This window comes from Acanthochromis polyacanthus, chromosome 15, assembly GCF_021347895.1.
Source record: "Acanthochromis polyacanthus isolate Apoly-LR-REF ecotype Palm Island chromosome 15, KAUST_Apoly_ChrSc, whole genome shotgun sequence".
Taxonomy (NCBI): Eukaryota; Metazoa; Chordata; class Actinopteri; family Pomacentridae; genus Acanthochromis; species Acanthochromis polyacanthus.
Genome location: NC_067127.1, coordinates 32,451,774 through 32,464,654, shown reverse-complemented (window position 1 = coordinate 32,464,654; position 12,881 = coordinate 32,451,774). Strand labels below are relative to the sequence as shown.

General features: G+C 38.0%; 1 protein-coding gene across 3 annotated transcripts in view; it reads left to right on the top strand.

The window, feature by feature from the left end:
- atrnl1a (attractin-like 1a) overlaps positions 1-12,881 on the top strand; it is a 473,108-nt gene that overhangs the window by 91,862 nt on the left and 368,365 nt on the right. For all 3 annotated transcript variants that reach the window (XM_051959750.1, XM_051959749.1, XM_051959751.1), the window contains exon 10: positions 7,305-7,459. In XM_051959750.1, coding sequence (XP_051815710.1) covers positions 7,305-7,459 — 155 coding nt within the window. The remainder of the gene's footprint in view (positions 1-7,304; positions 7,460-12,881) is intronic.

The window sequence follows — 12,881 nt, the reverse complement described above, 5'->3', positions numbered from 1 at the left end:
AAACATCAAGGGAAGATCTTTGAGAATGACTACTGCTATGTCCAAAATCATCCACTCATTCCCTACTTTCTATCTGTGACCACTATCTGGTAATCTATGTAGGAAGTAGGATGTTTCAGTCACGATTTCAATCTCAGTGCTGTTAAGTACATCAGTGCTGTCGCTTGATTTAATCTCATCAGATCGATGCTGATGATGGCAGTGAACCGGCATGCTACTGGAGCAAATTCCAAAATTAATCTAAAAATAGCAATTGTTCTTAGTTTTTGTTGCGATACATCAGGCTGCTTACAATGAAGATATTTATTATTAAAAAATGTTTTATATTTTCGCCCTACAGCTCATGGATTTGTGTCGTACATGTTCTCATTCAAACAAGCTACACAGACAGAAAAGATATATTCTGTAGAATATACGTCTTAACACGATACAGCATGTTTATAATACATCTCAATAACATACATTTTAACAGTAAATATGTCATATCACTGTAAAATACATCCTAATATTAGAAAATACTTCTTAACACTGTAAAATTCATTTTACCTTTATAAAATTCATTTTAACACTAAGAAATACACTATAAAGACTATAAATTACATCTTAACATTATAAAATATGTTTTGGCAAGTCACTAGTGGGCACTAGGCGGTCACATGACAGCCCTACAGACCTTAAGTCCAGTGGATGTGTCAAACCAGTGTGGCGGCTTGGTTCCAAACTTTCTCTTTCATTACAAAAGCACTTCACCAAAAAGTATTTCTGTAAGCATTAGAGGCGAGAAATAAGCCACTGAATAGGAGTTAATAAAAGTCTTAAAATGTTGATTATAATCACTATAATTTCACTTTGAGTTTGCAGTAATCTGTGAATGAAGTAGACAGATGAAAAATGCAGATAAATAGAAATGAAAGAAACGTTTTTGCTGTTTAATTCACGTGTATGTCTATTCATCGATTCAGTCATCAAAAAAGTATTTGAATTGAAAAACTTTATTTATTGTGTGAAATGTTACCGTTTAACAAAAATGTGATTAATTGCAATGAATTCATTACAAAACTTCTAATTAATTACATAATTTTTTTCAGTCACGTCCCACCGCTAGTTTTGACGCTATGAAATCCATCTTAACACTATAAAACACGATATGCTATATAATACACATCTTAACATTATTAAATACATTTTGACAGAATACATTTTGACTTAACAGTTTAAAATACATTTTGACACTATAAAACACATCTTAATACTGTAAAATAGCGTCAGGAATCTGTGGAAACACCAGCGATCTTTATTTTTTTCTCTAGTTCGTCGTCTTTGTCTTTCGATGCAATGCATGGTGTTACATATTTGTTGGTTATTGACCGTCGGTTATTCACTGCTTTTCATTGTGCATTGTGGGGTACTTTGTGTGTGTTATATAAGGTGTAATAGTTGCATCTTAACATTCAAACAGGGCTAAAAATTTGCGAACATGCTAGACATAATGTGTAGTGACAGATTTCAGACTAAGAGAATCAGTTTGCTCTGCCGCCGGCTGATGTTGGTCTGCCGTGTATTCTGGGACATGATCTCATTTCTGTTTACAAAGGATGGACCTATGGGTCTTTTTTTAGCATTTAGCACTGATGCTAAGCGCTAAACCTTTCTTATTTTCTTTATTCTCGAACGTTTTCATGATTTGTATGCTGAATTAGTTTCTTTAAAAATACTCTGATGGTTCTGTCACGAACTCACAAAAAAACAAATCAGCAGTTCTTCTGATTATCTGTCACCTCGACGAGTTTAAAAAGCCAATATTGCCAATCTTACTCCATTTATCACAGCCAGAAACTAAAACGATTGAAATAATTATACGATTTTCTCTGGTCTGTCAGAAAAATCACTTTATTCGACATGTCTCAATTAAAACCCGCCCAAAATAAATGCTTTGCCCTCACCAGATTATGTTAAAAATAAAAGAAATGCTGTGCTCCTCTGCACAACTGAGAAGCTGCGAGTGACTGAACTGTGACTGACAAGAAAAAAATCACTGACTTTTCAACCAAACTGCAGGCTGAGACAAATCTGAAAAAAAAAATCAATCAAAATGTAAGTAATAAAATGTTTATAGTATGTAGAGTAAAATGAGAAATTTAAAAAAATGTAACTTTTTTTCTTTTTTATGATTTATATCATGATTTCAGACTTAGATTTGATTCATTTTCATGATTTGAATCTGTATTAGTAGCTAATTTTGGTTGTTAAATTTGCTCAACATAAATGCTTTTCATTGCTGAGGGTAATTTTTGCTCTTTTTAACTCCTCTACATTTATCTGACAGCTGAAGTTACTCGTCTCTTTTCAGATTTTACTTTCACCATCAGAACATTAACGTGTTACTTCCACGCTGCTGCTTTTTAGAGATGCTTAAAATTCTTTTTTCCAGCTTTCAGACGACTGATCTGGAAGATTTTGACAATTTCACAACAGATTTTTGACACACTGACATCTGCCTCATTATAATGCTTCGCTTAAAACCTTCTGAGGGGAACAATTCTTCACAATGAGCACTTCTGCTTTTGTCTTCAAAGCTGAAATCATGTATTCTACAAAGTGATGCATGTCGAATTTTACTGTAATTATAAAAATAATGACGATAATGACAGTTATTCTGGTATTATCACATTACCTGATGAAACCCCAACAAAGATTCCTTTTAGTTTGCACTAACATATGAGTTCACATGAACAAAAAAATGGTTTTTAGGGTCCGAAGGTGCGAAGACCCTATTAAAACAATGGATTTACTGTTTTTCATTCTTCGTCCGTCTTTTGAATCGCAGTTTTAAAGGCCTAAAAATACTGGAAAATGCGTGAAACTTTGCACACACTTCAGGACCGATGAAAAATTTGAAATTTTAGGGGAACTGCATAGGTGTGAACCAAAATGGCTCAATAGTGCCACCTGGAAAATTCTCAAACAGGCTCTAAAGTACAGTACATGTCACCTACAGCTATTAAATTTGGTAGGCATAAGTAACTCATCAAGACACATGAAAATGTAATTGACACCCATGCCCAAAACACAACAGGAAGTCGACAATTTTCAATTAAGTGTCATATTTTGGATGATATTAGATAAAATTTTGCACATTTTCAAACTCAAACAAGGCAACCCTGACACAAATCCAGCCCTGATGACATACATAGGTCGATATAGACTCTTTATTTGTTTACAGACATTGTGACGTTTTTTTGTGGGCGGGGCTTATGCTGGAGGCAAAAGCGGAGCGAGAAGTCAAGCGGGACTGGGAGCTAATGTAGCTAACAAGTTTTGTGCGTTGCCTTTTTGGAAAATGGACAGTTTCCAGAAATCTTGTTCCGTCTCGGATGTGTCGGACTATGCCCAGACACTGTCTGTACAAGACCGTGACAGCTATTTTAGGAAATTAACTTTAGCGGATGGTAGTAGGCTCGCTGACCCGTACACCTTGCAGGAGTGGCACGAGGAGTTGACTGGGCTGCCGAAGGTGGAGTGGCCGGACATTTACATGTACTTAATTGAGACCCCTTGTGTTTATAGCAAAGAAAAACTTAAAGCATACAAATCACTGGATGCCTATAATTATGTCATAAATGGACATGTCCAAACAGTACAGTACATCAACCTACGTCCTGATCTTTGTGTGCTGAAGTTTTGCCAAGCCAGCGCCAAGGCAAAAAGACTCAAATGTACGACACCTGGGTGATTGTTAATCGAGAAAACAGTACAATTTTAACAGCCAACTGCACTTGCATGGCAGGGTAAGTTTAACACAACAATCTATTATGTGTTGATATGATTCTCTGAATACTGTTGGTTGTTTTTTTTAATGAAAAGCTTAAAATATGTGACATTTTCAATTTTATATTACAGGCTAGGGTGCTGTTGCAGCCATGCAGCAGCACTGTTACTTAAAGTAGAGCTTTATGTTAGGATGGGAAGAACGGGGGCTTCCTCTTTTGCCTCCAGCTAAAGCTGTGACATCATTCGTGACGTGGGTTATTAAAGGGTCTATAGATCAGAGTGACAGCACCACCTGGTGGACAGTTTTGGTAGTTCACCATCAAAAACGCCATAGGCTGAAATACACGCTCTGTTGTAGCGTCACCTGGTGGAAATGCTTGGATTCGCTGACCACCAAGGGTGTGAAAATTTGACCATTGTGCTTGCAGCTTTAATTTGACTTTGGTTTTCTTTAAATGAAATGACATCTCACCAAATTTTAAAAAATGTACTGCACATTTATCCAAATACGTACATAAACTCTCAGTGGGTGAAGAGAAACCAGCATGTTGGGATGAGAAACAGGAGAGGAGTTTGAGAATAGAAGGTTCTGACAGGAGGTTTGACCTGAGCTGACCCCAGACAGATGGATTGGATGCTCAGCTCTGTCGTTTTTTTCCCCTCCACTCAGTATACGTTCACATGCGACCGCATGCGTACACTCACAAACGCTCACATGCAACCTGCCGTCTATCCGTGGCTCTCACTTTCCCGATGGAATTTGTTGCCGGTGTCACTGGAGCTCTTGGACTTTGGAAAATTCTAGGAGCAAAATATTCCTGGTCACTCTATCCAGCTCTGCACTGATATTAAGATCTCCCCTCCTCTGTCAGCAGAAAGCTCGTGAAAAGTACACCGTGGTAGGATAAAGTTGTATACATGGCATCTATATGTTCGTGGTTCAAATTCAGGATCCACATATGTGTTTTTCCATTAAGTCTAGTTTCATATCCTGGCCAGTTTACCACCTGTTCACTCTTAGCTTACAGCAGCTTTACATAGAGCTCTGCAGTGTTAATATCACTTATTAGTTCAGGAAGAAAGTGCTTTTCTTTAGCAATTGAATCAATATCTGTTTTGCAAGGATAATATCTGCATTTTTTTGTGCCTGAAGAAATAATTTACATTCTTTTTTCAATATCAAAGCTGCAATTTTAACTCTGAAATGAACAACTTGCTACATATTTGTGGTTTTGATGCACGAGTTTGAACACAGAAAATCACTGTTAATTCCAGTATATTTATCAAAACATCCAAAATACCACTGTGGGAATTAAATAAACACATTTACTCACATACTCTACTTAAGTACAGTTGCAGTGTTTCCCTTTTTTTTGCTATTTTATTATTTCATTTCACTACATTTTTTCGTAAACGTTTTAAAAATGGAAAACAAAGTTAAAGATGAAACTAGTGGTTTTGAACTTTTTAACTTCTTCTTATATGTAATGTGTATTTGACTCACATTTCAGATGTCTGTGACTTGTATCTGTCACCAAATAGTGTTTTTTTCTCTCTAAACTTCCGTTTCATTTCAATAAATGTTCCAATGTTTCAGTATTGCAGCAAAAGTCAAAGATTAGACAAAAACTGGTAGCAGATTTGTTTTTTCTTCTTTCTTCTCTCATTAATCATATGCTAACCCGTCAGATTTATCTGATATTTCTGGACACAAAAGTGGATATAAAGTCATTTAAAGCTGCCGTAACATGCTGCAGACACGCTGATGTTCCAGAATTAATAATCTAATGATGCCATTTTTAATAATGTAACAATCAGAGAGACTGAAGCAGCAGTTTTTCTTTAACACTCATACTATGTTTTGCTGCTATGCACTTTTATTTAAGTAGGATTTCAAATTATGTAATAGGATATGTTTTCTTTGCTGTATTTGTAATTTTCCTTGAGTGAAGGATTTGAATACTTCTTCCACAACTGCTAAAGTATCTGTTCAAAAAGCTACAAATTCATCTGCAAAAGTCAGATCTGAGATAAATCTGAAGACATGTCTTATGTCTATACACTCTTAATCTGACATGTGGTTATTTACTGCAGAGGCATTCACTTAAATCCTGCACAGATGAGATCTTAGTTTCTTGCTGCAAAAAAGCAGCAATAACAAACTGTCAGATGCTGAAATAATATCAGAGAAAAAGATTTAAGTTCTGTTTTTAAAAAAATGATAATTTTTTTGAAGATGTCTTTTCAGAATTAGACAAATCACAATTTTCTTGTAGTAAAACCTGCTTTCTCTGTATTATGTATGTTCAAAACACTCATTTACTTTTTACACAATAACTACAAAGTTGAAATTCTTCCAAATTCTCACTGGAAGAACTGTATTTAGTGATTTGTGATGATTAGGACAACGTAAGATAAGATAAGCCTTTATTGACCCTTAGATGTGTAAGTGGGTCAAAAATGACCCGGTGAGGTCATCTTCTTGCAATATCTTTGTAAAGAAACATTTTTACCATTTCATATTCCAGCTATTACTTGGAAAATATGTTTTTGACATCATTCCATTTAAATTTTTAAGTTACCTTTTGTACTGTAAAAAATGTAATATTTGTATTAGGCTATGTCCCCAGGCTTTATCACTGATCATATCACACAAGAGTGTAATATTCTTCTTTTTCAGTTACCAAAATGTTGAAAGTCTGATATAAAGTGAAAAATAAACATATTTCAAACATGACATCATTCTTGTGTGGGGCAAAATATAATACAAACGGCAATACAAATTTTTACTCTTAACCAAATTTTTTTTTTAAAAATGACATAAAAACATGATAAACACATTGATTCTTATTAATTCCAATCACTTGTGCATCTAAGGGTTAATCCCACAGTGGGGACATTTGCATGGGAATATTACTAGAACAATTTAAACAAAATAAGCCATAATATACATACTAGTACTAGTTCTAGAAATAACATAGAAATGGCACCGATTTTAATTTATGCTGCACAGATTTGTCCCTAAGTAGAAAAACAACGACACTGCACATAATCTAGTAAATGTAGAAAAGCAGATGTTGCACTAAATGTATAAAATCTTCACAATTTACAGCTATTAATGGGTTGCTTTTGCACCAAAACTAAGTATGACAGTAGATTAAAGCACTGTGATCTTATGGTCACTTATTTCATAGATATTGATTTGTATATTCTTGTGTTTTTGTCAGTGATGGTGGTCACTGCAGTAAATGAGTAAAGCCACAGGTGATCTCCAGTATGTGACCTCTGACCACTAAGGGGTCACACTGAGCAGAGCGAGACCTCCAACAGCCTCCCTGTTTTCATATATATGTGTGTGCGTTTCTCCTGTGATAGAACAGTTGGTATGAAGGTCGGTCACCACAGGCCAGGTCACACTCTCAGACAGACGCCATCCATTACATGCCGTCATGGACTCACACAGACACACACATACCTGACAGATTAACACTTTCCTAATATCGCTCACACTGCTGACTCTCTTCTCTGTGCAGGTTGATCCTCAGGGAGAGCGGCTTGGCTCGGTATCTCCACTCGGTGGTGCTGTTGAGCGGCACACTGCTGGTCTTTGGAGGAAACACCCACAATGATACGTCTCTGAGCAACGGAGCCAAGTGTTTTTCAGCCGACTTTCTGGCGTACGATATCGGTAAGAGCAAGTCATGGATACACACTTGTTGTTGCTGATTTTTTTTTTGTGACTCCAGTTGTCTTATTGTGGTTGGGGAAGTCCCAAAAAGCTGCAGTTCCTCAAATGTCCACTAGAGGCTGGCACCAAAAGTGAGTCAGTCCCCATAGACTTCCATTTTATAATGTCCAAAATTCACAACAGAGATAGACATGTTTACAACCTGTTACAACATCCTTTTTTCGTCTCAGTAGCTGATTTACGCATTCAAGCATCTGGAACCGATATCTGCTAAAGGTATTCAGGTAACGTGGCTAAATCAACCTGCAGTTCCTAAAACACCCACTAGAGGCTGGTTCCAAAAGCTAGCACATCCTCATTGACCCCCATAATAAAATGCCCAACTTTACAGCAGAAATAAACATATTTACAGTCTGGTACAATCCCTGACTGACTTGATGATGTTCAGATCCAACCCGGTCTCACGGGGATTCGTGAAACTGTCACGTAAGTTTTAGTTTCGGTTTCGTGCGCACCAACACGATTTCGTCATGTTTTTCGTGCCGCTCACCACGAAATGTTTTTCGCTGTGGTAATCACATCTGAAAGTGGTTTATACCGGCGGATTCATGACGATCTAAGCTATCCATCGGCGTATACTGTTTGTGTGATCGCGTTTGCGGCCGCCGGCCGCCGGACATTCTTGAAATTCCTATGCAAATTGGTAAGTGTACCACCGGCTTATGGTTAGGTTATGGTTAGGTTATGGTTAGGGTTATGGTTAGGGTTATGTTTAGGGACGATGTCATGCAAAATATATAGTTGGATTCGCCACGGTTTTACATTAAAAATATAATATACACATTCTTTTGAAATACGTTCTGAGTGGCACGAAAAGTCCGCCGTTTAAAATACATTGGTGCGCATTTCGTGGTGAGCGGCACGAAAAACATGACGAAATCGTGTTGGTGCGCACGAAGCCGAAACTAAAACTTACGTGACAGTTTCACGAATCCTCGTGAGATCGGGCTCTCAGATCATGGCCATCTGTTGGAGAATTCCTTGTTTGTCTTACAAGTTCGTCATGATTCTGGCTGTAAGTTTTGGTGAGTTGTGATAGTGCAGAATGAATTTGGGCTGTAATAAATACCTCAGTGATAGTATTGGTTTTTGGATAAGAAAGTAGGTCATTAGCAAATGGCCATGGGACGGACTCGAACCCATGACCGCTGCCTTGAGAACTATGATCCCAGTTTCTTTCGTCACGCTCAAAAAACCTTCCAGTGATGCAGGTTGAGGCTCATACGTGTCGTCATTTCTTGCGATCCTGAGAATGTTCTTCAGACCGACATCTTCCACACTCACAATACTAATCAGAACGCGGTCTTTTCTCCCACACACTGCATCCAACCAGTCTGCCGAAGCCTCATCCCAAGTACTGATCAACATCCAGCCCTCCTGTGACCCATGGTTAGTCTGTATGTGTAGTCAGAGCCAATGAGCAATGGACTTTCAGAATAATAATAATTTAAAAAACTTGCGATAACGCACGATATGGTAATTGTTGGCATAAACACGCCCAGCCCTAATAGGTGGACGATGCTCTGTTGAAACTACATACTAATACTGAAACTGCATTAAATCACCATTTCACCATCATGGACAACATTAAAGTCCGACACCAGTACCTGTAATCTTAACAACTCAAAATCTCATCTCATCTCAGATACCCACATCATCTCACTGGAGTCCATTTAAAGAGAGAAAAGCCCACATTTTCCAGTCATTTTTGCACTGTTGTTCTGTGTTTGAACATCTGCTTCATACTGTACATGGTTCTGAGGGTTAGTTTCATCTCACGCTGACACTCATCAGCTCATGGAGTGGGAGGCTTGAATTGGTTTTGATGCTGTGTGTATGCTGGTTTTCTTTTCTATTATTTATTGTTTGCTGCGTCCAGTAGCACTGTTCGGCACTTTCATGTCTGGCACTGAACCATAACTAATTCTGCTCTGTCATACCGGCAACAAAGAGGGCTGTGTTTTATTCACACGTAGAAAAGAAACAGCAAAATCAGCAGAGAACAAACATCCACTGAGTTTAATCTGTGTTATCCGTTTATTGATTATTTTTCGATAATGCTCCAGGTTTTGATTCAGAATGTTATTAAAATTTGCATCCCAAACATCCTGCCACACCTAGCTTTGGTTTGTACTGACAGTCAAAGCTGTTGATGATTTTGTCTCAGAAAGGAGGAAATTCTGTCATTTCAGTAAGAGTTCTAATAAATTCTGCAACTGCCCACAACATTGCAAGGGCATAGAACAGATTTACCAACATGCTTTTACTTTCTCTCTCCATCAACCACGTTTTCTTTGCACCATGCAGCGTCTTTCTCCATGCATCCATACATCTTTCCATCCTTCTGCATGTTAATCTCTGTTCCCTGTTGTTTCCCTCCTGTGAAGAGTTGGTATAATCCCTCTTTCGCTCTCCCAAAGCTCCCTCCTTCCTTCCACTTCTCTGTCCCTATCAAGGGGTAGAAACATCCTCCTGCCATCTGGTCTATGGTGCGACCGGGCAGCCTGTAATGGGATCCTTAATCATCCATACTCTGTAGCTCTACTGCAGTCCAACACACTCCTGCTCTCTTTCTCGCTCTCTCTCTCACAGCCTCTGTTAGAATATATTGTATTTACTTTTGGCTCTGTTACATTACAGTAAGCTCCTCGCTTTCTCTTTCATACAGTGTGTACTATTCAGGGCATTTCATTAACTGCTGTTGCTGCACTTATCTGATTCACACCAGAAAATCAGCTGTAAAAACAACATTCGTATGCACGTGTGTTTCTCTGTGTAAGAGATGGCTAATGGGAACATATGAAGTCTATATAAAGTCTGTGGGTAGAACATTGGCTGAGGAGGAGGTATAAGCATGGTCTTCAGTTATTATCAATATTACAAAATGTAAAGTAAATGTACGGTAACAGATCAGGCAATGAGAACATAGAAACCAAGACTTAATCAGGCATCAAACATAGCACAGTTGATTTTAAAGAAATTGACTCCCGAAGCTTTGAAATCTTTCCTCAGTAACACATTTGACTCACATCAAATGATCACAGGATGATCTGAAGTCAAAAGATCAGTAAAACTCAGAATGAAGATGAAACGTCCCTCCCACTTAATAAGAACTCCCTACGTATATCAGCACGTCACATGGCTCTCGTCACCTTTTAATAGTAACGTCTATGTCTGGGTTGTCCACTCATTCACTAAGCTAAGGCTGAAGGTTCACTGTGGGATCACGGCTGACAGCTGTTAACACATTTTGAACTCTGTTTGGATGTAAAGCTGTGACATAATCACGTTTAGAATTATCTCTGTTGCATAAACAAACGTCACATTTGAAGCCATTTGCACCACAACGTTATGTTTTCATATATACGCATTGCAATTGTCATGTTTCTCCACAACATTGAAATAAAACTTTCTGACATATATCTGTGAATAAGTAAGTTATTTTACAACAGACTTTCACTGCGCTGTTTTCAACCACACTTCTACACACTACCGTTCAAAAGTTTGGGGTCACTTAGACATGTCCTTATTTTTGAAATAAAAGCATTTTTTTTCAATGAATATAACATTAAATTAATAAAGAATACAGTCTAGACATTGTTAATGTGGGAAATGACTATTCTAGCTGGAAACAGCTGATTTTTAATGGAATATCTCCATAGGGGTACAGAGGAACATTTCCAGCAACCATCACTCCTGTGTTCTAATGCTACATTGTGTTAGCTAATGGTGTTGAAAGGCTCATTGATGATTAGAAAACCCTTGAACAGTTATGTTAACACATGAATAAAAGTGTGAGTTGTGGTTTTGGGAAATTCTGTGATGCTGTAATATGAAAATCAGCATTAGCCTTCACTCCCATCACATCACCTTAAAGTTTGGATTAGCTTAAAGGCATTATGGAGGATGTTTTTGTTGTTTAATTTGTCTGATTCACATAAAATGAATATACTGACCTTTAGTGGACTTGTATGTATGGTCTCTAAAAGAATAAAAAACTAAAAAAAATAACTGTGGACATGGCAGGACCTGAAAAACATCAGCCAATCAACGCGCTCGGACCGAGGCGTTTGGTTTGCTCCCTTTTCTGTCAATCAAAAATCTTCCGGCTCAGGCCTAGTTACGTAGATTACGTACGCCTTGGACTTACGTGTTTTCTGTATGTGTTGCTTTGGAATAGCTTCGTAGTTAGCTGGCGACTTGTTTTGCTCATCTTTTTTTACATAATGGCAGATAAAGATCCAGGGGGACCCAGCCGTAAAAGACAACTTCACGAGTGCTACGCAAGTTTCTGGAGGGGGGCGTTTCTTCTTAAATGTTAAGAGGGGGGAGGTTAGAGGGGGGTGAGGGAGAGGTTGTATGTGCGCATGCGCATGCTACGTTCAAAGTCGTACGAAATTAAATCTCCTCTAATGCCTTTAACTCTCCCACTTTGCAGCACCGATGCTTATTTTGCCCATTAAATAGAATAGAATATAGAATATAATATCCTATATTAGTCCCACAGGAGGAAGTTATATGTTGCCAGATTTCATTGACATTTCCTGATTTTTGGCTGTTATTTTGCTGCTGGTTCCTTCCACTAGTTTGACAAAGAAGTCTTAACACAGTTTAATCTGAGCTTCCAGACATGACAGAGGCTCTTTACTTACATAATCTATTGAGTTAATATGTTAATTAAGTATGCAAACACCGTCTGTTAAATAAGACACCATAAGAAAAGTGCAGTTTTCAAATATACTTGAGGTATTTGTTGGTATTATCAGTTAGTCTCCTCACTGACTCCATCTTTGTCTGATACCAAGCACAAATGTTAACTTGTTGCAGTCTGTTTGGTGGAGTGAAGGGATTCAGAGGTCAGGAATAAGACTTTCCTTTCATCTTCCCTGTCACCCTGTGCTGTAATTATGGGGTAAAAAGTAGCAGTGAGGGTATTGGTGAGTATTGGTAAAGCGGCAAATGTGAGGAAACAGATGGAATCAGGGAGCAGAGTGCAGAGCGGCAGAGAAATAAAGAGTAAATGAAGGAGGGATTAAGGGAGAGAAAAAGAAGCACTGCGGACTGTGAGAGAAAATTACCTAAAGACAATAAAGGTGAGCCAGGATGAAGCAGATAATAAGGTTGTGAATAAAAGGCAAAATCAAAGGCAATAAACAATAAAGCGTCTGTTCACCGAGCGTCCCGGTCTTAATGAAACCAAATAGTTTTACGTGCAGTCCAACAACACAACCGCAATACATGTGTGTGTTTATATGTCCCCCAACTCCGCACAAACACACCCCTGTCTTTATAAATATCATAATTTATTCATTGCCCCTCATATCTGCTCCGACTTTATTGTCCACCAGCCAGCGCGCAGTTA